Genomic DNA, 26,052 nt, shown 5'->3' with positions numbered 1-26,052 from the left:
TCTGGCTTACTTCACTCTACTCCCTACATTGACCACTAGGTGGTGCCATTGTGATTTCCTGGTTAAGCTGGTTACCAAGTTCAGAGAAAGGAGCATTGTGAAGTTATTTTGGAGGTAGCATCTCCTAGAGGGACTAATACCCAGTGATTATATACAGTAACCATTTTTCATTTACCCATCCATCCACCCATCCATACGTAAATAATACTTAGTTACTAAGTATTAAGTGCCTTCTAGCTTCAAGATTCTGGAGAATGACACAGCTGAGTAAGACAGGCCCCTGTTTCCAGGAAGCTCACAGTCTAGTTGGGGAGAAAGTAACTCAGCCATCACAACATAGTATAAAAAGGGCTATGATGGAAGTACACATGGAATGTCAGGGAGCACCAAGGAGAGCTACCTAACTCAGCTTAGAGAACTTAAGAAGACTTGGAGGAGCTGACACCTGCTTGGGAACTGAGAAACAAGAGTTAGAGCTTATCTGGAGGGTACCAACTGTCCTCTCTATGGAAAGGCTGTCTTTCGGGGTAGGGGGAGGGTTCATTTTTGGATAGAATTTATTTGTGAATGAACAAAGGAATATCCACTTAACAAGCCACATCAACCAAAATAATCCTGCCAATCACGGGTGGACTGAGACATCTCCTGACCAGAACAGTCTTACTTCTAACAGCTAGGAGATAGGAAGATGAATAGGATGATAAACAATTCTAGATAAAAAAAATTGCACGTGAGGGACGTTGACAAGAAGTAATATAACATTTGGGGAATTGGAGCTAGTTTAAAGTGAAGAGTATTGGCCGAGGGGTATGAGAAAACAGCTAATTGAAGGATTGGGGATAGGGAGTTGATAAAATTGACCTTTTTAGAAATCTCATTTTGATAACAGAGGATGAGTGGAGGCAAAACCTCTATGAGCCTTCATCCCAGTCCAGGCAAGAGATGTTGGAGGTCTGATTTAAGATGGTGATGGAATGAAAAGTGCTGTATTTTATCGATCGTAAGATGTACTTTTCTTCCTCCACATTTAATCTCTTGAGACCTGGATGCTTCTAGAAGTCAGTGGTAGGTCATTGTTTAAGTAGCAGCATTTTTTTTCTTTCTTACAGCTACATGAAATAATCGTGTGTCTTAACAATGGATGCCATCTTAGGCTTGATGAAGTGTGGCATTTAAAAAGTACAGTAGATCACCGTCTTGTTAACTGGTACCATGTGGCAAAAAGAATGGAAGGAAAGAATCTTAGATAATGCTTGCATTTCTAGCTTGAGTGTGTGGATGGTAGGAATCCACTCCCTGATAATTTTCCAAAATAATTAGCAATCTATATTTGCCTCAATAATCCACCCAGCTGGCCCTGCTTAGGTTCACCAAGTATGAGTAACAACTGACTGTGCCTCCCATTCTCCTGTAAGGGCTCTAGAAGGAGGGAAAGGAGGCCTGATTGTGTCCTTGGCTTCTAAGTTATCAGTCCACAAGCACTGAGATCACTGGTGGTATAGATTCAGAGATGATAAATACTGTTTAGTGAGCTCTTTTTCTGCCAGGCATAGCCATTGTCTGATTTAATCTTTATATAATCACCATCTATAAGGTATTATATGACTTCCCTGGTGGCTCAGAGGTTAAAGCGTCTGTCTGCAATGCGGGAAACCCTGGGTTCAATCCCTGGGTCGGGAAGATCCCCTGGAGAAGGAAATGGCAACCCACTCCAGTATTCCTGCCTGGAGAATCCAATGGACGGAGGAGCCTGGTGGGCTACAGTCCATGGGGTCGCAGAGTCGGACACGACTGAGCGACTTCACTCACTCATAAGGTATTATATAGTATTCCTATTTTACAGAGCTAGAGTGTCTCAGAGATTAAGCACCTGACCTGTGATTATACAGGTACAAAGTGCTAGAGGTCAGGTTCTAACATTGCTGTTTAGTTCATATCCATAAGCTGTTCTGGCTGATTAAGACAGTCCTAGAAGATCTCTTCATAGAAGTGTGAAGAAATAAATACAGAAGTGACAGTAACGTGTGTAGGGGATACTATGGAAGTAGTTCACTTGAGTAGTGATGAACATGCAGAGGGTGTATATCAAAGTCTGAGGAAATTAAGTAACTTAGCTAAGGTCACACAACTTAAGAATAATTGAGCCCACACTTCTAGTATGAAAGCCCATATGCAGAACCCCCACACACAAGATGAGGTGCATCTTCCCTAAAGAACCTGGAGCTTGGGAGGAAGGAGACTGAGTGCTTGGAATAACTGGTCTTCTATAGTCCAAGCAGCATTCGATTCGTGGACTACTCCCTTTTTAAAAGCTTTGTTCTTCATTTTGATTTGGAACATCTTCCACTTTACCGCCTGCATCTTTCTTGTCTCATGACACTAATAGTTTGGACTGCTCTGAGGCTGAGTCCTTGGTCCTCTTTTCTTTCTCTGCTAGGTGATCTAATCATTTCCCTTGGCTTTAAACGCCACCCACATGCTGCTGACTCACATGTGTGTCTCCTATCCTGATCTCTCCCTGAGTTTCATGCAGACTTAATTTATCCAGCAGTCTCACTTGATGTCATTACAAACCTAACGTGTCCAAAATGGAAGTCTTGAGTTACACCCCAAGGCTGTTTTGTCACCGGTCCTTCTGTTTCCATCAGCACCTGTGTCACACTGCTGTTGAGACCCAAAACCCAAGTCATCCTGTTCTTCCCACACCAATCAGCAAGTCTCAGCTCTGTCTTCAAAATATATCCCACTCTGACTGCTGCTCAGCGCCTCCACCCCTACCCTCTTGGTGCAAGCCGCCAGCATCTCTGGCCTGGATGGATGCAGTAACCTCCTCAAGTGCCTTCTGCCTCTGTTCTCACCCTCCTTCAGTCCATTTCCACAGAGGCTGTTGTCATCATCCTTTAAAAGCATATCAGGTTATAATACTTCTATAAAAAACGACCTCCAAGTTTCTCTTTACACTTAGAATAAAGTCCAGACTCTTGCCGCCTCAGTTTGGACTAGCCAGAAGCACATGTTCCCCTATTCCTGTTCTCTACTTCTGTGAGATCCAGAATGAGAGGAAGGGAGAAACTTCTGCCAGTTCGAGAGGAGGGTTTTTATTAGATCTCCCTACTTCCTCTCCCCCTTCTGAAGGAAGCCTTGGGGATGTCCGGGGTAACAGATGCATGATCATGTCCTTAGAATAATGATGATGATGGTTGAGCTTCTGTCCTGTGCTGAGCATTATTTAATATATTTATTATTTGTATTTTTATTTAATATAAATTATAAGCTTATTGTCACAGCAATCCCATTTTACAGATTAGGAAATAGGTTCAGGAAACCAAAGTAACTTGTTCAGATGTACACCTCTGTTAATGCTAGAGCTGGGATGTAAATCTGGTTAAAAGTCAAGGCCAGTATTATGATCATTATGTGACAGTTTTTATTTTGCCACTTTAATGGTTCATGTTGCCTGGGAAAATGAAGAGAAATACAATTTCGAGTATTTCATACTAGAAATACAAATGACAGAAATACAAATGACAGAAAGCTGACCTGACACTTGGGCTTAGACTTGTAGCACAGCTTTACTTGCCTCCATCCTGGATCTCCAGTTTAGTTTCTCAAATACCTTAGGTGTGACTTTAGTGTCAAACTGTTCAGTTCTTAGAACCACTAACTAGTAATGGTAAAATTGACTAATGCCCATTTCCTCTTCTGGAGAATGGGAATGCTAATACTAACATTAGAGGCATTTGAAAAAACCCAGTAAGATGACTATAATGTCTGTAAAGCATTGAGCACAGTGCCCAGTGGCTAGCAGCCACTCAGGACAGGCTAGATCCTATTCTTTTCTTCCCTCTCCAGGCTGCCAGGTGAGGCAAGGGGTCACCTGACCTGACTCCACCCCTTCTCTCGCATATTCTGTGCGGCCCTGGAAGCTCTTGCTGCAGTGACTTAGCAACAGGGTAGGTCAGAGAATGTGGGGCAGTATTAGAAGTGGTGCTTGGGATCCTCCGGAATACTAACAGGTGTCTGTGGCACATACTCGTCCAGTTACGGAACCTGGATACCTCAGAGGGGCTCTTTCCTCCTCCCTCTCACTCTTCTGCTGTCTTGGCATTCCCTCTCACAGGGGCTCCTGGTCAGGCTACTTCTTGGTCCTGTCTGCTGCTGTCTAACAAGATGTCTTTGCTCCAGCACCACAGCCCCAGCTCACGCGGTGTTTAAGAGAGCCTTCCTCCACAATGGCTGCCAGGATAATCTTTCTAAATCAACTTGACCTTGTCATTTCCCTACTTAAAATGTACAGTTTTTCAGGACTGAGTGTAGATTACTCAGCTTGTCATTGATCCAACAAATACTGAGGCTGGGGACGGGAGGGTACTGTATGAGCATTCATACAGGCTCAAAGATACAGCAGGGATCCAAGCAGAGCTGAAGCCCTGCCCACGAGGAGGGGCTTTATATTCCAGGGGCCCTTCACAGGCTGGACCCCCAGCGTCTCTTTACAGCTTTACCTCCCCCCAGCTCCCCGCCTACCTCCCATGCACCGTGCACACGCTGGTCTCTTCACCTGCTGAGCCTTTGCACATTCGTCGTGTTACACTAGTCCACTCCTCCCAGATCCCTCCATTCCACCACCCCCCTACCCGTGCTGCCGCTTCAAGACCTGGGGCTCCCCTGCAAAATGAGGCCCCTCTTCCTGCCAACTAAAGCCCTGTTGCCCCTCCCCTGCCTCTTGGGGATTGTGAGCTAAGAGCCAGGGGTGAGAGGCTTAGGTCGGCAGCTCCCGCTTGGCTTGGCTGGCCCCTCCACCGCACAGGAAGCGGGGGACGAGTGTGGGCCCCCACCCCACGTAAGAATGTCTGGTCCCCCGGTAAGCATCCGCAGCAGCACGTGCCTCCTCCACGTGCTGTCAGTGATCAAGGCAGCGGTGGGGCCGGGGGCGGGGGCGGGGTCAGGGGCGGCGGGAGTGGGGAAAGAGCTGTCCCGAGGTGCTGGCGCCCAGCCCCGGCTTGGTCTCTTCCGTGTTTTCACCTGGGCATCTTCGCCGTTGCTGCCATCCTGCAGGGCGCGAGGAATAGCGGAGAGGGAGGGACGAGGAGGAGCACGCTGATGTCTTCAGCTTGGACGGACCAGCGTCAGGAGGAGGCCGGTTCTCTGTTGGGCTGTTGGCCTCTAGGGTAGCAGGTGGAGTGGGGTGGTCGCGGGGAGGCAGGTTGTGTCTCACACAAGTGGCTGTGCCCGTGGCTCACTGCCTGCCCGCGGGGAAGTGTCACCCGGAGCGTTCTCTCACCAATGCTGCCGGATTCCTGGGCACGGAACCCACACCGCCGTCCTTGCCTTTCCCTAGAAAGCCCCGAGTCATACGCAAACCTCCCTACTCCTTTCAGGAGCAGCCCCAGCGTCTGCCGTTCCGGCTCGCTCACCTCGTTCTCCTCACCAGTTTCATGGCTGATTTCCTTTTCTTCAGCCTCTCCCCTTGAGACCACCCTCCACTCGCAACCCACATCTGAGCAAGACACCCTCCTACACCCTCTTACTAAATAAACATTACTGCCTAGTCACAGCGGCAATGCAAGATCACACCAGCTATCACAATGGTGTCCTCCCTGCCGGCTCTGCCTCCAGGCGCCCCTCTCCGTGGGATCCAGCCTCCTCGTTGTGCTTTCCTTCTTGCAATTTCCTTTGCCAAGAAGCTGCCCTCGCCACCGCCCCGCCCTCCCCGCTACCACCCACCCTTTTTGTTTATGCTTATAGAGTCGTAAATATCCTGTTGGTGGAGCCTTCCCCTGTCCCCCTCACAGACTTAGTCTTCCCTGAACACACTCAGCAACCGGACAAACCTTTGTCCAACAACACTCGTCACACCGCCATCACTGTCCCTGCACACATCTGCCTCCCCCACCGGATTCCCAGCCTCCTGAGGGTGCTCTGTGTGCCCAGAACATGCAGGCTGGGCTCAGGGCAAGCATCAGCAAACACATTTTTTAAAGTGAATAATGGAAGATCATAAGCATCAGGTAGATGCTTGGGTGTGTTGAAGAGGCTGGATTGTTCGTTTGAGAAGGCTTCTCATGGGACAGACTAGACAGGCTTTGAGGGACTGAGTGCAAGGAGAGGATCTCAGGCAAGCACCAGAGTGCTCTATTAATTTAACAATCACCGAACAACTTCTATTGTCAGGCCTCATGCTGGGCACCGGGGATCTCAGTCGGCACTCAAGTTTCTTACCCCGTACTAGAGAAGGAAGACGACATAGGCGGTGCCAATACAGAGTGCCAACTGTCACACGGTGAGCAAGGAGATGTGGCAGTGCAGAGGAGGAGCACCTCAAGACTTGAGGGCGCCCCAGGCTTCCCGAAGAGGACTACCACCCAACCCGAGACCAGAAGGGGGCAGAGAAGGGCTCAAGGGGCGATGCAGAAAGGACTTGCATACCAGATGAAGGAGTTGAGCTCCATCCTGAGGGTGCTGGGAGCCACTGATGACCTCCAAGCAGCTGGGGAGTGACACAAGCTAGTCCTGCCAGCCACTGCTGGGCAAGGCCTCGGCTCTGATCCCTCCTCTGAGCCCCCTGACAGGCAGGACCCCTCCTCTATGCTCCCTTAGCAGCCTTGTGACCGCTTCCTTTCTGTGCAGGGTTGAAGCCTCTGCCAGACCAGGTTTTTGAGAGACAAGACCAGGTTTTAATCTTTTTTGTCCCAAGACAAAATGTTTGCTGAATGAATGGACTGTTCTTTTTTTCTCTAAGTTTCACCAGCCCTTACTCTCAGGTCCATATCCTTTCATACCTGGAGCCTATGCATTATGCTGCAGATGGCTTTTAATTGGGAAAAAGGAGGCCCAATTCCAATCCTGGCTCCGCCATTTACTGGGACAAATTGTTTAACTGTCCTGAAACCTCAGTTTCTCCACCTGTAAGATGAGTTATCACCATGAACAGTCTGTAAGTCTCCACATGCATGCATGAGTCTTCTTTTCTTGAATAGACTGTAAGTTCTATGGTCCAGGCAGGTACCAAGGACTTTCCTTAGCACCTTGCTTGATCTGAGCTTACAACAAATACAAAATGATCAGTCCTGTTGGTTGGTAGACAGCAGAGTACACAGGAAAGAACCCTTAAGGTGAAGTTGGAAATCTTGTTCTGCCAGTTCTAGTGTGACCTTGAACGAGGTTCTTCCCCTCTTTGAGTCTTTGCTTTACCTGGCAGACCTCACAGGGCCATTGGAAACCGCAGAGATGAACATGCTTTGTGAATGAACAAGATAATCTGGTAGACAATTAATTGAACATTAATTAAACGGTGAAGCAGTATAGATGAGGTATGTCTCGTAACTGTTGGACATACCCCAGGTATCTCTGCAGAGAGGCAGAGATGCTAGGATGCTGCTTTTCCAGGCAACAGTAGGCTAGACTGGAATAGAGGTGTTTGGTCTTGCCAGCTGAGCCCTGAGACTCAGGACAGACGAGGAGGGAAGGGTTGACAGGGAGGGAACATAACTCTAGTCATTTGCTCCCCTTCCCATCCCAGATTTGCCTGGCTAGCATTGCTTCCTGTCTTACGTTTTGAGGGAATCTGACATGACAAGGTCTCAGGAGTCCCAGTGGCTTTGGGATTATTATAGCTACTGATACCCCTTGGTGAATAAAGCTGGCCTATGGGAGCAGTTAGCTCTGCTGTGCTGCCTGATAAACTTTTAGCTCTAAACTCCAAATCTGGCCCCCTCTCACCCTATGCATCTTGGCAGTGGTATTTATGGGAAAGGACCATGACTTGTCTTAGCTCTTGCCAAGACCAGGAACGCCTGGGGCTGTACAGAGGGGCTATATGGAAGCAGAGTCTCAGCTTCCTCACCTCGAAAATGAGTGGGGATTAAATGAGAAAACAGATGTGGAAACAGCTTGGAACTTGTATATTTTACTCAAGTGCAGGATTCTGTATGTGGGCAGTGTGTTTACAACCGGTGGGGCCTCCCTGTTTCAGAGAGCACTGGGGTTCTTTCTCTAAAAGCAAGGTTCACAATGCAGTTTATGTGTAAGGAGTGCACGTATTTGGTCTCAGAGTGAACACAGACACAGCAGGACTGTGAAAATGGCCAGGGCCAGCTGACCCCTGCTGCCAAAGGAGGCTGGGGGAGAGAGGAGGACAGGCAGGGGCTACTTCTGCGTGGAAAGGCTATAGCTGCCCCGCTGGGAGGAGCTCCCTCATCACCCCCTGCCCCAAAGACCTCCTCCTGCTGAGATCACACCCCTAGTAAGAAGCACCAGATTTAGAATCAAATAGGTGGGATTGATTCTACTCACCTAATATGTGACTGTGAGCAAGTATGTCCATTTCTCAGGACCTCAGTTTCCTCAGCCGTGAAATGGGGAAAATTATAGTAGCATCTCCCCAGGTTGTCAGGATCAGGAGAGAGAATGCGGTAAGTGTCCTGTGAACTATCCAGCGCTGTCTGTCTTCATTTTGTGTTTCTCATCTCTTCCGCTGTTGGTACCCGGCCTGCTGCTGGGGGCTGTCTGAACTAGGACCCTGAGGCACCTCAGCCACACCCTCTCCTTCTGAGGGAGGGAGTGTGGCTGGAGGGGCAAAGGAGCCTGGATCTGCAGCAGGCCCTTTGTGCTTCCCTCCCATCAGGCAGTCTCTTGCCTCCTGTGCCACTCCTGGAGGTGAGGGGGTTACTTCTTGCCAGTGTTTTGATTCCTGTGGGCTCACTCTAGAGTATTAAAAGTAGCTTTGTCTTCCCTTGTAGCTCAGTTGGTAAAGAATCTGCCTGCAGTGCAGGAGACCCAGGTTTGATCCCTGGGTTGGGAAGATCCCCTGGAGAAGGAAATGGCAACTCACTCCAGTATCCTTGCCTGGAAAATGGGCTGCGGTCTATGGGGTTGCAAAGAGTCGGGCACAACTGAGCGACTAACACTTAACACTTAACTTACTTTGTAATGTAAAAATAAAGGAGGCTCATTTATGATAAAGGTCTTTATGACAAGGGGCTCATCTCTCAGATTGGGGAATGGCCCATACCCCTTGGACCCTGGGCCATGGGGATGCCAGAAGGGTTACTGTATGGGCTGGAGAGAGGTCTGTGCTGTAGGGCAAGAGGTGTCAGAGACGGGTGGAGGCTGTGGTCATGATTCATAGCTATGGTTCATTCATTTTGCTATTGAACGTTCACAGGCATTCATCTTCAGCACCTTTGTCTCACCTTCTGGGTCTCCTCCATTAACCTGTAGTCTCCTTCATTCCAGCCAGTGAAATGATGTTGGGAGGGTGCAGTTCTGGGGTGAGGTCTAGGGGAGCAGGAGGTATCTGGTCACTGGGAAGCTTCTTTTGGGACTCTTTGACCTTGGCAACCCCATGACCCTCTCTCCTGGGCCCCAGGTGAGTGCAGCAGTTTCTTCCTGACCAAAGAGCAGAGCCATCCCCAGATGAATGAATTTACCTGGAAGGATGTTGTCAATGCCTTGTCCCTGGCCAACATGTCCCTGGGGCTCTTCTCCATCTTCTGCAGCTTCTGCAAGTATGTTTGGGAGCCCAGCAAGCTCTTTGACAAAAGCTGGAGTCAATGGCATGAGGGAGGGAGGGATTTATCTAGAGAACAAAGCACTGAGACATACAGATTGACTCGGGGCAGGAGAAAGTGCAGTGGGTTAGGAATCAAGGGGCAAAGATCCTAGCCTCAGTTCTAACCACCAGCCTGATATGTGACCTTGGCTAGGTCATATCTTGAACCTCAGTTTCTCCCATCTTTTTTTTTTTTTTTTTTTTGCAGTATGCAGGGTCTTAGTTCTCCAACCAAGGAGGAAGCCCACGTCCCTTGCATTGGGAGCACATAGTCTTAACCACTGGACTGCCATGGAAGTCCCTCTCCATCTGTAAAACAAGGAACTATGATCTCTATAGATCTTTCCAGATATGGCAATCTAGAATGGTTTCTATAAGAAAATCAAGAGATTCCATTCCTGTAGCCTTTGCACAATCCTTGGGTAGGCAGGTACCATTAATATTTTTTTGATTCTTAAATTACAGCATATGACCTGGCAGAATAGTTAAAGCTAACCCTGTTCTGGAAAGTCTGAGACATGAGTATGGGTCCCCTCAAAAATTGTAAGCAAATTATATTTCTATGAATTGAATTGTATTTCAATGCCTTTGTGAAATCAGTGCTTTAAAGATAATCTCTTCATGGAGACTTCCCTGGTGGTCCAGTGGCTAAGACTCCGAGTTCCCAATGCAGGGGGTCTGGGTTCGATCCCTGATCAGGGAACTAGATCCTGCATGCTGCAACTGAAGATCCCACATAAATATCCCACATGCCATAACTAAGACCCAGCACAGTCAAATAAATAAATATTTTAAAAAAGATAAGTTCTTTATCGGCTTCCCAGGTGGCTCAGTGGTAAAGAATCCACCTAACAATGCAGGAGATGCAGGAAATGTGGGTTCAATCCTTGAGTCAGGAAAATTCCTTCCTGGAGAAGGAAATGGCAACCCACTCAAGTATTCTTGCCTGGAAAATCCTATGGACAAAGGATCCTGGTGGGCTATAGTCAATGGGGGTTGCAGAGAGTCAGACACAACTGAACAACTGAGTGCACACACACATACACAAACAAGTCCTTTATAATATAAGCAACATCCTCTTAATCTGTTTGATTCTTTATAACCATTAGCAAGTAACTTCTCTGGATCTGTTTCTCATCCATAAAATAAGATGGTTTTATCTAAGGATGTTTAAGTTCCCTTCCAGTTTGAAAATTCTCTAAATCTAGGTTTGGGGGTCTCATAGATTGGGACATACCTGCAGCAGAAAATCTCTGTCTTCTTAGTTGAACCTAATCTTCTGGGAATGTAGTATTTAAGGCCCTGATGGTGGGCCCAATTCCCTTTAGACACATAGTGAAGTGAAAGTCGCTCAGTCGTATCTGACTCTTTGTGACCCCATGGACTGTTTACCCCATGGAATTCTCCAGGCCTGAATACTGGAGTGGGTAGCCTTTTCCTTCTTTAGGGGATCTTCCCAACCCCAGAATCGAACCCAGGTCTCCCACATTACAGGGGGATTCTTTACCTGCTCAGCCACCAGGGAAGCCCCTCTAGACACATAAATATGGGTCTAAAGAAAGGAAATCCTAAGGTTGTTTAGGGACAGCTGAGGTCTAGGGTCAGGCTCTCTGTTTGCTTTTGCTGGGCCACCCAAGCATTGCAGTCAGTGCTTCAACTTGGGTGTGGCCTCCTAGGGCAAGTTGGCCTGAGATTGTTATAGCTGCTTTCATAGGGGGTCTGGGAGCATGTGCTGGAGAGAAACTCAGAATCCCTGAAGGTGGGATTTCCCTGGTGGTCCAGTGGTTAAGAATCCACCTTCCAATGCAAGGGATGTGGGTTTGATCCCTGGTCTGGGAACTAAGATCCCCCATGCCGTGGGGCAACTAGGCTCATGTGCTGCGACTAGAGAAGTCAGCTCCCCACAGCTACTGAGCCTGCGTGTCACTGTGTGCCACGACTAGAGAAAGCCCGCACTGCAGCGGACATCCAGCACAGCCAAAGAGAAGGAATCCCTGGAGGTAGGGTGTGAAAGATATCTTGGAAATCATTTGGAGTGTCAAAAATACATGAGATGAAAACTGATAGAACTACCAGCAGAATTTTATGGATCTGTTACCATAACTGGGTATTTAGCAGGCAGAAAATCAGAAGGATAGAGTTGACTAGTACCCTTGACCCACTGGATCTAATTGATATTTTATATAATATTTGATCCAACAATAGCAGAACATATGTTATTATCAAGCTCACCCAGATAGACCACATTCTGGTCTGTAAGACATACTTTAACAAATTTGAAAGAATATAAATCATACGAAGTATGCTCTTAGACCATATGGAGTTAAACTATAAATAAGAGAAAGATAACTAGAAAATTCCAAAATACATGGAGGTTAAACAACTCATTTCTAAATGATACATAGACGAAAAAAGTCTCAAGAGAAATTAAAAAATATTTTGAACTAAGTGAAAGTGAAAATACAACGTATCAAAATGTGTGAGATGCAGTGAATGCAGTACTTAGAGGGAAATTTATACATTGTATGCATATATTAGAAAAGAAATCTGCTCTGCCAAAGTCTATGTCAAGAGAACTAGAAAACAAGCCACAAACTGGGAGAAAATATTTACAGAGGATACATCTGATAAAGAATTATAGTCCAAAATATACAAAGCTTAAAATTCATCAATAAGAAAATAATTCAATTTGAAAAGGGCCCAAGAATTTAACAGACACCTCACCAAAGAAGATATACGGATGGCATTTAAGCACATGAAAAGATACTCATCAAATGTCATCATGGAAATGCAAATTAAATAATAATGAGATATCACTACACACATATTAAAATGACTAGAATCCAGAACACTGACAATAACAAATGCTTCTGAAGATGTGGAGCAACAGGAGCACTTACTCATTGCTGATGGGAACGCAAAATGGTACAGCCCCTCTGGAAGACAGTTTGGTGGCTTCTTACAAAACTAAGCATACTCCTAGCATGAGTCAGTGTGTCAGTGTTAGCTGCTCAGTCATGTCCAACTTGTTGCAACCCCATGGACTGTAGCCCGCCAGGCTCCTCTGTCCACGGAATTCTCCAGGCAAGAATACTGGAGTGGGTAGCCGTTCCCTTTTTCAGGAGATTTCCTGACCCAGGGATTGAATCCAGGTCTCCTGCATTCCAGGCAGATTCTTTACCCTCTGAGCCACCAGGGAAGCCCAACTCCTACCGTACAATCAAGCAAATGAATTGACAACTATGTTCAAAACCTGTACGTAGATGATTATGATATTTTATTCATAATTGCCAAAACTTGAAAGTAACAAAGATATCCTTTAGTAGATGAATGAAGAAATAAATTGTGGTACATCCAGACAGTGGAATATCACTCTCCGTGTTAAAAACAAATGAGCTATTAAGCCCTAAGAAGACATGGAGGAACATTAAATGCATATAATCAACTGAAAGAGGCCAATCTAAAAAGGCTACATATTATATGACCTCTACTACATGACATTCTGGAAAAGGAAATATGGAGGAAATATGTCTCCAAAAATATGGAGACAATAAAAAGATCATAGTTGTCAGGAGGGTTGGGGAGGACATAAATAGGTAGAGCACAAAGGACTTTTAGGACAGTGAAAATATTCTGCATGATGTTATAATGATGGATATATGCCATTATACTTTTGCCCAAAACTGTAGAATGTAACACCAAGAAAGAACCCTAAGGTAAATTATGGACTTTGAGTAATTGCAATGTGTCAGTGTAGGGTCACTTTTGGTATATACCAAGGCCAGAATGTATCATTATGTTGAATGATACTGATAATAGGAGAGGCTATGCATATGTGAGAACAAGGGTAATGGATCTCTGCATTACTCTCAATTTTGTTGTAAACCTAAAATTTCCCAAAAAAAGTCTTTGAAAAAACTGAAAAGAAGGAGGATCTAAAATCAATTACGTAGGCTTCCATCTTAGGAAACTAGGGGAAAAAAAGAGCAAATTAAATCCATAGTAAGCAGAGGGAAAGAAATAATAAAAATTAGAATAGAAATCAATGAAATTGAAAACAAGAAGTCAATAAAGAAAATCAATGAAACCTTAAAATCTAGTTCTTTGAAAAGATCAATATAATTGATAAACCTCTAGCCAGGCTATCCAAGAAAAAGAGAAGATACAAATTATGAATATCAGAAATGAAAAATGAGGAATCATTACATGGACATTAAAAGTATAATAAAGGAATATTGTGAACAACTCTATGTCCACAGACTTGATAGCCTAAGATGAAACAGATCAACTCCTTCAAAGATACAAAACTCACATTGGAGAAATAGATAATCTAAATAGGCTTGTATCTGTTAAAGAAATAATTTGATACAAACCTTTCATTTTACAGATGGAGGAACAGAGGCCACAGTGAGATGGTTGTGTAGGCTGGGCTAGGACCTAGGATCTCCCTTGCCATAGAATATGCCTGGAATTTAGAATTGGAAGGGACCTTATTTCTTAATGATTACCTATAGAGGGCAGCCCTTTAAGAACGTGGGTTGAGAATACGAGTATGAAAGGGATGTAAGTCTGTGTGTGTGTGGTGTGTAAGACAGCACAGATCAGAAAGGATGTGAGTTAGGGAGCATGTAGGAGTGTGTATATGTGTGCTGGCTAGCATAGGAAGCATATTGGTTTAGCTGGGGGTGGGTAGGGGTGGAGTCTCTTTGATACTGCGGGAGAGCTGACCTGTTTGGCCTGCGGGCCTGCACTTTAGGAAATGCTCCTGTGCCTCCTGGATGGTTTTGGTCAGCTTTTTATTAGACATGGCTATCGGGTCAGTGACCAGACATCTGAACATCTGCTCCAGATCCGGTGAGTCCAGGCCTCAGATTCAACATTCCTGACCCCAGGAGCACCCATTCCAGTCAGCTCCCCTGTCCTGTGATATCCAGCAGGCTTCCAGCAGTCACCACCCCTGTTCAGTCCCTCTGAGTGTAACAGAAGCAGCCCTAGAACAGGAGTCTGTGAGCCCTGCAGCCTAGATCTAGCTACTCTGCTGGTTCACTTGTGGGTCTCTGGCTGTCCTTCTCCTGGCCTTCACTTGGCTTATCTGCCCTGTTTCCCTCTCAGGGCAGATCTGGGAGTGGGAGCTGTGGTTGTGGTAATGGAGGTGTGGAGAAATGAAAAATACCCCAAGCAGAGAAACTCACTTAAAATATAATAAAATATTCCCAAGTAAGATTTTGCTTGAAAAAAAAAAAGGGTTCCATATCATTAATTTGTTTCCAATTGTGGTCCAACCCTTGCATGTTGAAGGACAGGAAAACTAAGACCTAGACAGAGAAAGACTTGCCTAAGGCCACATGGTCAGTTTGGGGCAGAGCCAGAAGGAGACCCCATTCTTTGATCAGCAGACCACCGCAGGAAGCAGCATTGCCTTCCGGCCCCTCAGGGACCTGACAGCAGGATCCTGCTTGTCACCACTCCAGCTCCCCCAGCAGAGGGGACTAAGATACAGACATGTGAGCGGAAGTTCTTCTAACTTTGGCCTTCTGGAGCAGGAACTGAACTGAATGACTTCGCGGTCTTCACCACCTTTGGCCTGGCCTCAGCCCTGCTTCTAGGCGTGGATGGACCTCTGAATGGGTTACTGGCCATCATGTATGTGTTAGCTGTTTCATTCCGCCTCTGTTTTTATTCGACAGGTGAGTGGAAACCAGACTTATGGCTGAGGGTAGGAAACTGGAGGGGAGAAGCTGTTGGATGTCAGAAACCCAGGAGCAGTAATTGACTCCTCTCCTTCCCTCTATGGAGACCCTCTTCCTTCCTTCTCTCCTGCTGCAGGCCCACTGGAGGTTTCAGGTTGCCTTGCCTGAGCCCTGGTCTAGGGGGCGGGGACCCTTGGTTCTTGAACCAGCTGTGCTTTTTTCTTGTTGTGTGACCTTTGGATGGAGCACATGGCTTCACAGACCCTAAAACTAGAGGTCATACTCCAGTTTCCCAAAACAGATGGGTAAACTGAACTCCAGGGAGGGTAATTGTCTTGCCTAAGGTAACAATGCAAGGGATTGCAGAGGCAGACAGAAAGATCTCAAAGGCCTCTTCTACAGAGGCCTCCTAGGGGCCAGGGCACAGGCCTGGTCCTAGCTGCCTGCTTTACCTTGGGGATCCAGTGCAAAACCCACACGTCATCTCTGAATAACTAAGTTCTTTACAGCTGGCCGCTGCCCTGAGAGTGAAGGAATTTGGAATACAGGGTAGGGAAGACCCAAAGAGAGAAGGGCTTCCTCCTGTGGACGCTTTGGAGCAGTGGGAAGCAGCTAACCCCATCCTTTCTTTCCCTGCAGGCATTCCTTTCACATACAAGGGTCTACCCTGCCCCTATGCTTCCTGTATTTTGGCTTCCACCTCCCTCCTGACCAAAGGCAACACGTTCATTCTCTCTTGCATGGCCTCACTCATGATTCTGTTCATGATGGACCAGAGCTACTACCCACATGACGAAATCCTGGAGTCTGAGAGCTGGAAAAAAATGGTCTATCTGGGAGGTAAGTGAAATATATTGCTCTTAATGTCACTAGTGATCATTTATTATCATTGCTGCTCATTGCCACCCTGTTTCTCACCCCACATTCCCTCTCTCTCTCTCACCCTGCTCTATTTTTCTCCATAGAACTTGTAATACCATCCCCTGAAGTGTATTTACGTGTTTGTTGTCTATATACACCAAACCTGCCCCCCTCCACTCATAGAGGCCTTTTTTTATTTGTGCCGTAATCCCTAGTACTTAGGATTGTGCCAGTCACATAGTAGATACTCAAGTAAATATTTGTTGGATGTTCTTAAGTTCAATAGGAATTTAGGAACACCTACCATAAACCAGATACTAAGAATCAAATTGGTAAACCATACAGATACTTCCTTCCGATGGGGGAGTCAGACACCAAATGAATCATGGCAGAAATAACTAAAAGTATATAGTTTTGATGTGTTGTGACACTATACCATGTTCTCAGAGGGCATCAGAGGATGACCTAATTTAGATGGGAATGCCTAGAGGGAACGAAACCTGGGTAAAATTGGTCAAAAGGTAAAAACTCCAGTTACAGGATAAATAAGTTCCATGCATGTAATGTACATCGTGGTACTACAATACTGTACTGTCTATTTGAAAGTTGCTAAGATCAGATCAGATCAGTCGCTCAGTCGTGTCCGACTCTTTGCGACCCCATGAATCGCAGCACGCCAGGCCTCCCTGTCCATCACCAACTCCCGGAGTTCACTCAGACTCACGTCCATCGAGTCAGTGATGCCATCCAGCCATCTCATCCTCTGTCGTCCCCTTCTCCTCCTGCCCCCAACCCCTCCCAGCATCAGAGTCTTTTCCAATGAGTCAACTCTTCGCATGAGGTGGCCAAAGTACTGGAGTTTCAGCTTTAGCATCATTCCTTCCAAAGAAATCCCAGGGCTGATCTCCTTCACAATGGACTGGTTGGATCTCCTTGCAGTCCAAGGGACTCTCAAGAGTCTTCTCCAACACCACAGTTCAAAAGCATCAATTCTTCGGCGCTCAGCCTTCTTCACAGTCCAACTCTCACATCCATACACGACCACAGGAAAAACCATAGCCTTGACTAGACGATCCTTTGTTGGCAAAGTAATGTCTCTGCTTTTGAATATGCTATCTAGGTTGGTCATAACTTTCCTTCCAAGGAGTAAGTGTCTTTTAATTTCATGGCTGCAGTCACCATCTGCAGTGATTTTGGAGCCCAGAAAAATAAAGTCTGACACTGTTTCCACTGTTTCCCCATCTATTTCCCATGAAGTGGTGGGACCGGATGCCATGATCTTCGTTTTCTGAATGTTGAGCTTTAAGCCAACTTTTTCACTCTCCACTTTCACTTTCATCAAGAGGCTTTTTAGTTCCTCTTCACTTTCTGCCATAAGGGTGGTGTCATCTGCATATCTGAGGTTATTACTATTTCTCCCGGCAATCTTGATTCCAACTTGTGTTTCTTCCAGTCCACTGTTTCTCATGATGTACTCTGCATATAAGTTAAATAAGCAGGGTGACAATATACAGCCTTGATGTACTCCTTTTCCTATTTGGAACCAGTCTGTTGTTCCATGTCCACTTCTAACTGTTGCTTCCTGACCTGCATACAGATTTCTCAAGAGGCAGGTCAGGTGGTCTGGGATTCCCATCTCTCTCAGAATTTTCCACAGTTTCTTGTGATCCACACAGTCAAAGGCTTTGGCATAGTCAATAAAGCAGAAATAGATGTTTTTCTGGAACTCTCTTGCTTTTTCCATGATCCAGCGGATGTTGGCAATTTGATCTCTGGTTCCTCTGCCTTTTCTAAAACCAGCTTGAACATCAGGAAGTTCAAGGTTCACATATTGCTGAAGCCTGGCTTGGAGAATTTTGAGCATTACTTTACTAGCGTGTGAGATGAGTGCGATTGTGTGGTAGTTTGAGTGTTCTTTGGCATTGCCTTTCTTTGGGATTGGAATGAAAACTGACCTTTTCCAGTCCTGTGGCCACTGCTGAGTTTTCCAAATTTGCTGGCATTATTGAGTGCAGCACTTTCACAGCATCATCTTTCAGGATTTGGAATAGCTCAACTGGAATTCCATCACCTCCACTAGTGGATCTTGGAAACGAACAGAGATCATTCTGTCATTTTTGAGATTGCATCCAAGTACTACATTAGTAGATCTTAAAAGTTCTCATCACAAGAAAAAAAATTTGTAACTTTGTGAGGTGTTGGATACTAACTAAATTTATTATGGTTATCATGTTGCAATGTACACAACTATCAAAGTTGTTGATATACCTTGGACTAATACCAAGTTATATGTTAGTGATATCTCTATAAAACTGGAAAAAATTAAAAACACATGAAAACTACAAGATGATTTGCCAAGCAGTGGGAGGGGTGGTTCAGAAAATGAAACAGAGCTTTGTGAGTGCTCTGAGGCAAGGAGCAGCCAGATGCATTAGAGCAGCCAGATGCCTTTGAGCAGCAGTGTGGCTGGACTTGCTGAGAGAGGGCTGGCAACAGACGAAGGCCAGTGAAGCGAGCAGGCTAGTGGGATTGGGGATTGGATTCTGGAGGCAAATGAGAAGTCTCTGAAGGGATTTCTGAGCAGCAGTTTTACACGTTTACTTTGACTGTAATGTGGAGAATAGATTGTAGGAGACTCAGAATGGAAGTAGGAAAACCAGCTTTTTGTCACATGAAAGGTGATGGTGGGGATAAAGATGAAGAGATGTGACATGAGTGTTGGAAATATTGTACAGCTGATATCGAGGAAGCAGGTTCTGGGCTATAGCAATTGAGTAAAGGGTGCCAGGCCCTGAGGCCCTGGTCACACTGGGGCCCTGGAATATGTCTCCCTAAGATTTCCCTGATTTATGGTCTTCAAGAAACATCGATTTTTCTTCTTTTAAAATGCACTCATGTGAACAGGATGACATCTATGCTTAGTTTCTATGTGGGTCCACTTGGTTTGAAGCGGTGGCTCAGATGATAAAGAATTTGCCTGCAATACAGGAGACCCAGGTTCAATCCTTGAGTCTGGAGGAGGGCATGGCAATCATTCCAGTATTCTTGCCTGGAGAATCCCATGGATAGAAGAACCTGGCAGGCTGCAGTCCATGGGGACGCAAAGAGTCAGACATGACTGGGTGACTAACACTTTCACTTTCACTTGATTTGAAGGGTCCTGGGTTCCATCCTGACTCTCCCCTTTAAGTTCACACCCTTTCTTCTGTAGCATTAGCACCCACAGCCCTGTCCAAGTTCTAAGTGCTGGCTCCTCCTGTGTCCCAGTTGGCAGAGGCACAATGAGGGGAGAAGATACCTGGTTTGGAGCTAAACAGACCTGAGTTCAAGTTCTAACTTCAGCACATATTAGTTGCCTGAATTTGAGCCTGCTTTCATCTATAAGATGGAGCTGATAATCCCTAACTTGCAAGATTCTTGAGATTAAATGAGGTAATGCATATAAATCCTCCGGCACAGATGTGTCCTGTAATGGAAATTTCTTAGCCCCCTTCTTCCCTCCACTCACCCTTCTCTTATCTCATTGCAGCAGTGTTTCCCACAGTGTTCTTTGTAGACACCATTGATCCCCTCCTCAAAATTGATGGCACATTGACAGCCTTCCATGGATTGTCTGTGCTGTGTGGGTAAAGGCGGAGACTGCACCTCAAAACCTGACACCGATTGATACTGAAGCCCTGCTGGATAGATTTCAAAATGCCTGCTGTGGATATTGGAACACAGCCAGTCATCTTTTTAGACCAAGTTCCCTTCTCCCCCCAAGAGCTCTGTACATCTGAGGAGCTGCTCTATGGCTACTGAGACCTTTTTCCAGGACAACTTTGGTTTAAAATGTTATCTCATTAACTCAACAATCAATGACTGTTCTCTGGATGTAGTATTCCAATGTTCTAATACCTTTCTGTAACTGCTTCTTATCCTTAGACGTGGTCTTTTTCAGGTCCCATGTTCTGATTTCTCTTGAGGAATATATGCTGGTTCCTCCTGTGGAAATGCCATAGACTATACACTCCCTCCCTCCATCTGAGCTTTCTGAAGCAGTCTGTGTCTAGTTTTTAACATCCAGGCAGACGAGGGATTGAATCAGGACCTTGTCCGAATTATATCCCCTTTGTTTCCTTATCTGAAAAACAGACTTAATCCTAAATCACAGGGTAATTCTGAAATGCGCATAAAGTTCTTTTTGTAACCTACCTAGCAGACTGTCTAGTGCAAAGTGTGTGTGCTTGTGCTCTATTATGTACAATTCTTTGTGACACTATGGACTGTAGCCCACTGGGCTCCTCTGTCCATGGGATTTCCAAGGCAAGAATACTGGAGTGGGTTGCCTTTTCCTCCTTCAGGAGATCTTCCTGACCCAGGGATCGAACATGTGTTTCCTGCTTTGGCAGACAGATTCTTTATCACTGAGCCACCTGGGGAAGCCTCTAGTGCAAAGTAGATCTCCACAAATGTTGGTGCCCTTTGGTGGTAAATCTGAGATTGAAATTGTGTTGCGGGAGTGGAGTGGGGGAGCTCCCTCAAGACCACCCCTGGGTCAGTGCTTCTCCAGGAGGACTCACAGGGTTCTGCAGAGAGCCACACATATAGCTCAGATTTGTTATAGCAAAAGGAGAAAGCAAAATCAGTCAAGGGAAACTTGAAAGGAACCAAGTCTGGAGGGAACCAGGTGCAGGCTTCCAGGCATCCTCTGCCTGTGGAGTCACGCAGGACACGGTTCTCCAGCACTGAACTGTGACGGTGCTTGTGAAGGTCTGTCTTCTAGGAGGCTCTTTAGAGACTCAGTGCTGAAGGCATTTACAGGGGCTGGACACATAGGTCCCCTCTGCCTGGCAGTGCTTTAGTTGCTCAGTTGTATGCATCTCTTGTGACCCCATAGACTGTAGCTCTCCAGGCTCCTCTGTCCATGGGATTTCCTAGGTAAGAATACTGGAGTGGGTTGCCATTCCTTCTCCAGGGGATCTTGCCAACCCAGGGATTGAACTTGAGTCTCCTGCATTGGCAGGCAGATTCTTTACCACTGAGCCACTAGGGAAGCCCCTCCCCTCTGCCTGGCATGTACCCAAATTCCAGACTTCCACAGAAGGAAATCAATGTTCTGCATTAACTACCTCGCTTGTATAACCAGTTGCTCTCATCGGTTTTTATCAGTGTAGGAAACTTTATTATTCAAGATTCTAGGCTCTTGGCCCACCTTGCAAGCAGGATTTTCTAAGGATAGCAGTCTTAGGCCTGCTATGTTAACTCTTTTCCACATGTGTATAATACTGTATTGACCCCTATCACATGTTAAACTTAAAACAATATGAATATACTTTTTTTTCCTTTTCTTTTTCTAACAAGAGATCCAGGCAACTCAAATGTATTCTTGGCTAAGACTGATTTCTGACCTGAGTTTGACAACACAGAATCTGAGATGGCATTGTTGTTGTTCAGTTGCTCAGTCATGTCTGACTCTGTGACCCCATGGACTGCAGCATGCCAGGTTTCCCTGTCCTAGGTTTCCCTGTCCTTCGCTATCTCCTGGAGTTTGCTCAAACTCGCCCATTGAGTTGGTGATTCTATCCAACCATCTTATCCACTGTCGCCCCCTTCTCCTCCTGCCCTCAATCTTTCCCAGCATCACAGTCTATTCCAATGAGTTGCTCTTCACATTAGGTGGCCAAAGTATGGGAACTTCAGCTTCAGCATCAGTCCTTCCAATGAATGTTCAATAGTCAGAGCTTCCTCGGTGGCTCAGATAGTAAAGAATCTGCCTGCAATGCAGGGGACCTGGGTTTGATCCCTGGGTTGGGAAGATCTCCTGGAGAAGGGAATAGTTACCCACTCCACTATTCTTGCCTGGAGAATTCCATGGACAGAGGAGCCTGGCGGGCTACAGTCCATGGGGTTGTAACAAGTCAGACACAATTGAGCAATTAACACTTTCAGAATTTTTGAGCAATTAACACTTTCACTTTTAGAATTCCAGAGAATAGCAAGGAGAGATAAGAAAGGCTTAAGTGACCAATGCAAAGAAACAGAGATTGCATTAGATTGTAATTATCTAGTTACACAAACTTCATAAAGGTAAGGCTCATGTGCCAATGGTTTTAGTGTGAGTAAAAATTGAAGGCTGGAAAGATGGGGATTGGACTTAGAGGGTGGAAAATACACATAAGACAGCTTCATAAAAATTGAGTGTTTGCCTTTTTCCTTCTTCCAGGTGTCATCATGCTGTTTTTGTGTCCATTCTCGATAGCTGCTTTTTACTGCCTGACGTGGTCACTCTCCTACATCTTCTTTCCAGATGCTCTGTGGGGCAAGGCAGCATGTCTTAGGCCATGGTACTGAAGATATTAAACAGCCCTACCCACTCCCACTGGCCTCTGTGGGGTTTCTGCCAGCATGGTGGGCCAGAGCTTGCCTTACCCTCATAAATCTGTCCTTGTGTCTGTGTTGTGCACTGCTAGATACATGTGGCCTTGAACCAGAGCAACCCACAGTAGGGCCAGTGGCCTGTACTTCTTCCTCTTTATTCAGGATTCTGAATCCCTTGGTGACAATAGTTGTTTGTGTCATACAGAACAGATTTTTCTCCAAGCTCAACTTGGGCTGGGTTTGAGTTCTAGTTCTGTTACCAGCTGTGTGACCTGGTGCACTAAGGTTTGTCCCCTGGAAATGAATGAAACCCTTCAGAATTGGTGTAGCCTCCACCTTGTCCTGCCTGAATGTAATGCCTCCAGTGCTAAGGTGGGGCTTACTAACGGGTTTCTTACATTTATAGACTCTGGCTCTGTAGAGCACAGCTGATAGCAGGGCAATCCTGTTGCCCCATTTATGTGTAGGATTTTGTAACTTAATATTCTCTATTTTCACAATTAAAACTTATGCCCTTTGCTTTGTTTAGATTAGACACATTGGCATCTTGAGGGCATCATCTGGCCTCCAGGATCTCATTATGTGTGTTTTTTTTCCCTAAGCTCTAAAAAATACTAAACTCAAGATATTCAAAGGACATTTCATATTCTAAAATCCAAACTGAATAGAAATAAAGAGAACTGTACGGAACCCTAAAGTGGCATGTCATAGAGAACTCAGGCCCACTAAAAGTCACGCTCGCAGCACTGCCTCTGGACTTCCCACCTCCAGGTGGTGTACTAGAGGATTATTGGCTCATTCTGCCCCTTCCTCGGCCAGCGCACCAGACCACCTTTACCTCAGGTCTAACTTCTTGAAGTTTGCAGAACAATATATATTCCAAGTATGCACTAACTCTAAAGTTATATGAAAAAAGTCCAGTGAAGTCCACATTGCTCTGATTTGGCTCTAAAGGAAAAGACAGCACCCTCTTTTCTGTTCATATCTGTTATAGCACTTACATTTTTTTTTTCATGGATAGATGAATAGCTCTGTTTCTTAGATTTTTAAGTTCCTTCAGTTTACATATTCGTGTTTCTGCTGCCTGCCACAGCAGTGCCCCACACTCAGAAACATATACTTTGTAGATGAATTGATTTGGTTGTGCATTCTAGTGAGTTATGGACAAGGTTAGAATAATATAGTAGGAATCTTACAAACATACATGGGCTCAGACATTTCAGTGTGATGCCCTTTAATGCTGAACCCTCATTTCACTGTTGCTATCCTTCACCAAAATATTTTAGGAATTCTAAGATGATAACTGTCTTCACATATGCTCTTAGAGGTCAGCACTTAGCACAGTGCCTAGATATAATAGGTGCTCAAAAAATACTTATTTTGCTCGAGCCAACCAAATTTAGTTCAAAAACCTAACAATATTTAATATTAGCCAATGATATCCTCTTTTTAAACCAAAACCAAATTAGCTATTGATTTTGGCCTCAAATGACTTCTGGCTATTTCCAGAACTTGAACTATGTTCAAAGGAAGAAGATGCAATTCTGAAAGAGGATTTCCATATCCATTCTGAGCCATAGCAGCGGAGCTGAAATAAATATGTAGACTTCCAGAGGAATACTTTGAAAGGGAAAATACACTTTGTACTTTGTTTATAACAATAATAATCATACTGCTGCTGCTGCTGCTAAGTCGCTTCAGTTGTGTCCGACTCTGTGGGACCCCATAGATGGCAGCCCACTAGGCTCCTCTGTCCCTGGGATTCTCCAGGCAAGAATACTGGAGTGGGTTGCCATTTCCTTCTCCAATGCATGAAAGTGAAAAGTGAAAGTGAAGTCGCTCAGTCGGGCCCGACTCTTAGCGACCCCATGGACTGGAGCCCACCAGGCTCCTCTGTCCATGGGAATTTCCAGGCAAGAGTACTGGATGGGGTGCCATTGCCTTCTCCGAATAATCATACTACATCACCTCAAACAAAACTTTAGGTTAGCGATATGAGGATAGTTATAGATCAGTTGAGAGCTGACAAACTGTTAGACTCACTAAGAAAAAAAGGAGGTACCAATAAACTCAACAATGAAAGAGGAGAAATAACAATGGATATGACAGAAATATAAAAGATTAGATCAGCTATAAATCAACAAATTGGACAACCTAGAAGGAAGGTCTTCCAAGAGTGAATCATGAAGAAATAGAAAATCCTAATAGATCGATCACTAGTAGAGACTGAAACAGTAATCAAAAACTTCCCCCAAACAAAAGTCCAGGCCCTGGTGGGGTTACAGGTGAATTATACCACACATTCCAAGAAGACTTAATATCCTTCTCAAACTACTCCAGATAACTGAAGAGGAAGGAATACTTCCTATTTTATAAGGCCCACATCACCCTATACCAAAAGCAAATGGAGAAAACACACAAAAAAGGGAAATTACAGACATGTGTCACTACTGAATATAGACACAAAAATCCTCAACAAATATTGGCAAACCAAATACACAATATATTAAAAGGATTAAGTGGATTGTTAAGATTAAGGGATTCTAGGATGCACAAACCAATGTGCTACACCACATTAAAGAAAATTATGTATAAAAATCACATAATATCTCACTTGATGCAGAAAGTGTTTGATAAGATTCAACACCTATTATAAAGTGGGTATAGAAGGAATGTACCTCTACATATTCAAGTCCACATATGCAAACACACAGCTAACATTATACTCAATGGTAAAAAACTGAAAGCTGAAACAAAAGCTTCATGAAACAATATCCTCACCACATTGATATTTTAAAATCTGTTCTGTTCTTTCTTTAAAAGCTTTTAAAAAAAAAAATTTATTTGGCTGCACTGGGTCTTAGTTTTGGCATGCCGATGTTTAGTTGCAGCATGTGGGATCTACCGGCATCCCCTGCATTGCAAGGTGGATTCTTAACCACTGAACCACCAGGTAGGCCCCTATTGTTTAATTAAAAAGATAAGCTAGTCATAATTTATTAAACTGATTTGACAACCACCTACAGTTTGCAATACTAGAACATTTCTCTAGGATAAACTATATCCAGGGCTGTGACATGTTAATACAATCAGTTCCCAACTAAGGATCAGAATCTTTCCAACCAACACTCATATATTAATTGGTTATTTGAAATTTGAAATATATCCCATGAAGTAAGGTAGCTGGGAAGTAATATTTACTGAGTAGTTATTACATAATCTTATTTCTTGATGAATGATCTTGAGAGGAAGAAAATATTACTCCATTACACAGATGGGAGAAGAGTGAGGCTTAAAGAGGTTAATAACTTATCCAAAGTAGTAAGAACTATACTTGACCCCAAAACTGTTCTTTCTAGTATACTACATCATTTCCTGTTTATGATGACAGCTTACTCCAAACCCCCATTCCTCCAAAACATAAAACTGAAAAATTTGCATTCAATCCAAATTCAATAGGACACTATAGAACCTAATTACTACTTATGGGGATAATCTGTGTAAAGGTTATCCTTAACTAAGACTTAGGCTCTCAGAACACATTCTCCATAGGGACAGCAAGTTCCTTAACATCACGGTTTATTGCCA

General features: G+C 44.9%; 1 protein-coding gene across 3 annotated transcripts in view; it reads left to right on the top strand.

Annotated features, from left to right (window-relative positions):
* The first annotated feature begins 1,732 nt into the window (after positions 1-1,732).
* The window catches only part of TMEM269 (transmembrane protein 269), a 29,150-nt gene continuing 4,830 nt past the window's right edge, over positions 1,733-26,052 (top strand). The window contains exons 1-7 of one of the 3 annotated variants that reach the window (XM_025288950.3): positions 1,733-4,864; positions 6,175-6,283; positions 9,371-9,509; positions 14,310-14,407; positions 15,097-15,240; positions 15,883-16,083; positions 22,310-22,524. In XM_025288950.3, the coding sequence (XP_025144735.1) occupies positions 4,850-4,864; positions 6,175-6,283; positions 9,371-9,509; positions 14,310-14,407; positions 15,097-15,240; positions 15,883-16,083; positions 22,310-22,437 (834 nt within the window). In that variant the 5' untranslated portion in view covers positions 1,733-4,849 and the 3' untranslated portion in view covers positions 22,438-22,524. Of the gene's footprint in view, positions 4,865-6,174; positions 6,284-9,370; positions 9,510-14,309; positions 14,408-15,096; positions 15,241-15,882; positions 16,084-22,309; positions 22,525-26,052 lie in introns of those variants that run through there. The other 2 variants (XM_044945153.2, XM_044945154.2) reach the window with 2 other exon arrangements.

Source organism: Bubalus bubalis, chromosome 6 (genome assembly GCF_019923935.1).
Source record: "Bubalus bubalis isolate 160015118507 breed Murrah chromosome 6, NDDB_SH_1, whole genome shotgun sequence".
NCBI lineage: Eukaryota > Metazoa > Chordata > Mammalia > Artiodactyla > Bovidae > Bubalus > Bubalus bubalis.
This window is presented reverse-complemented; position numbering and strand designations above follow the sequence as displayed.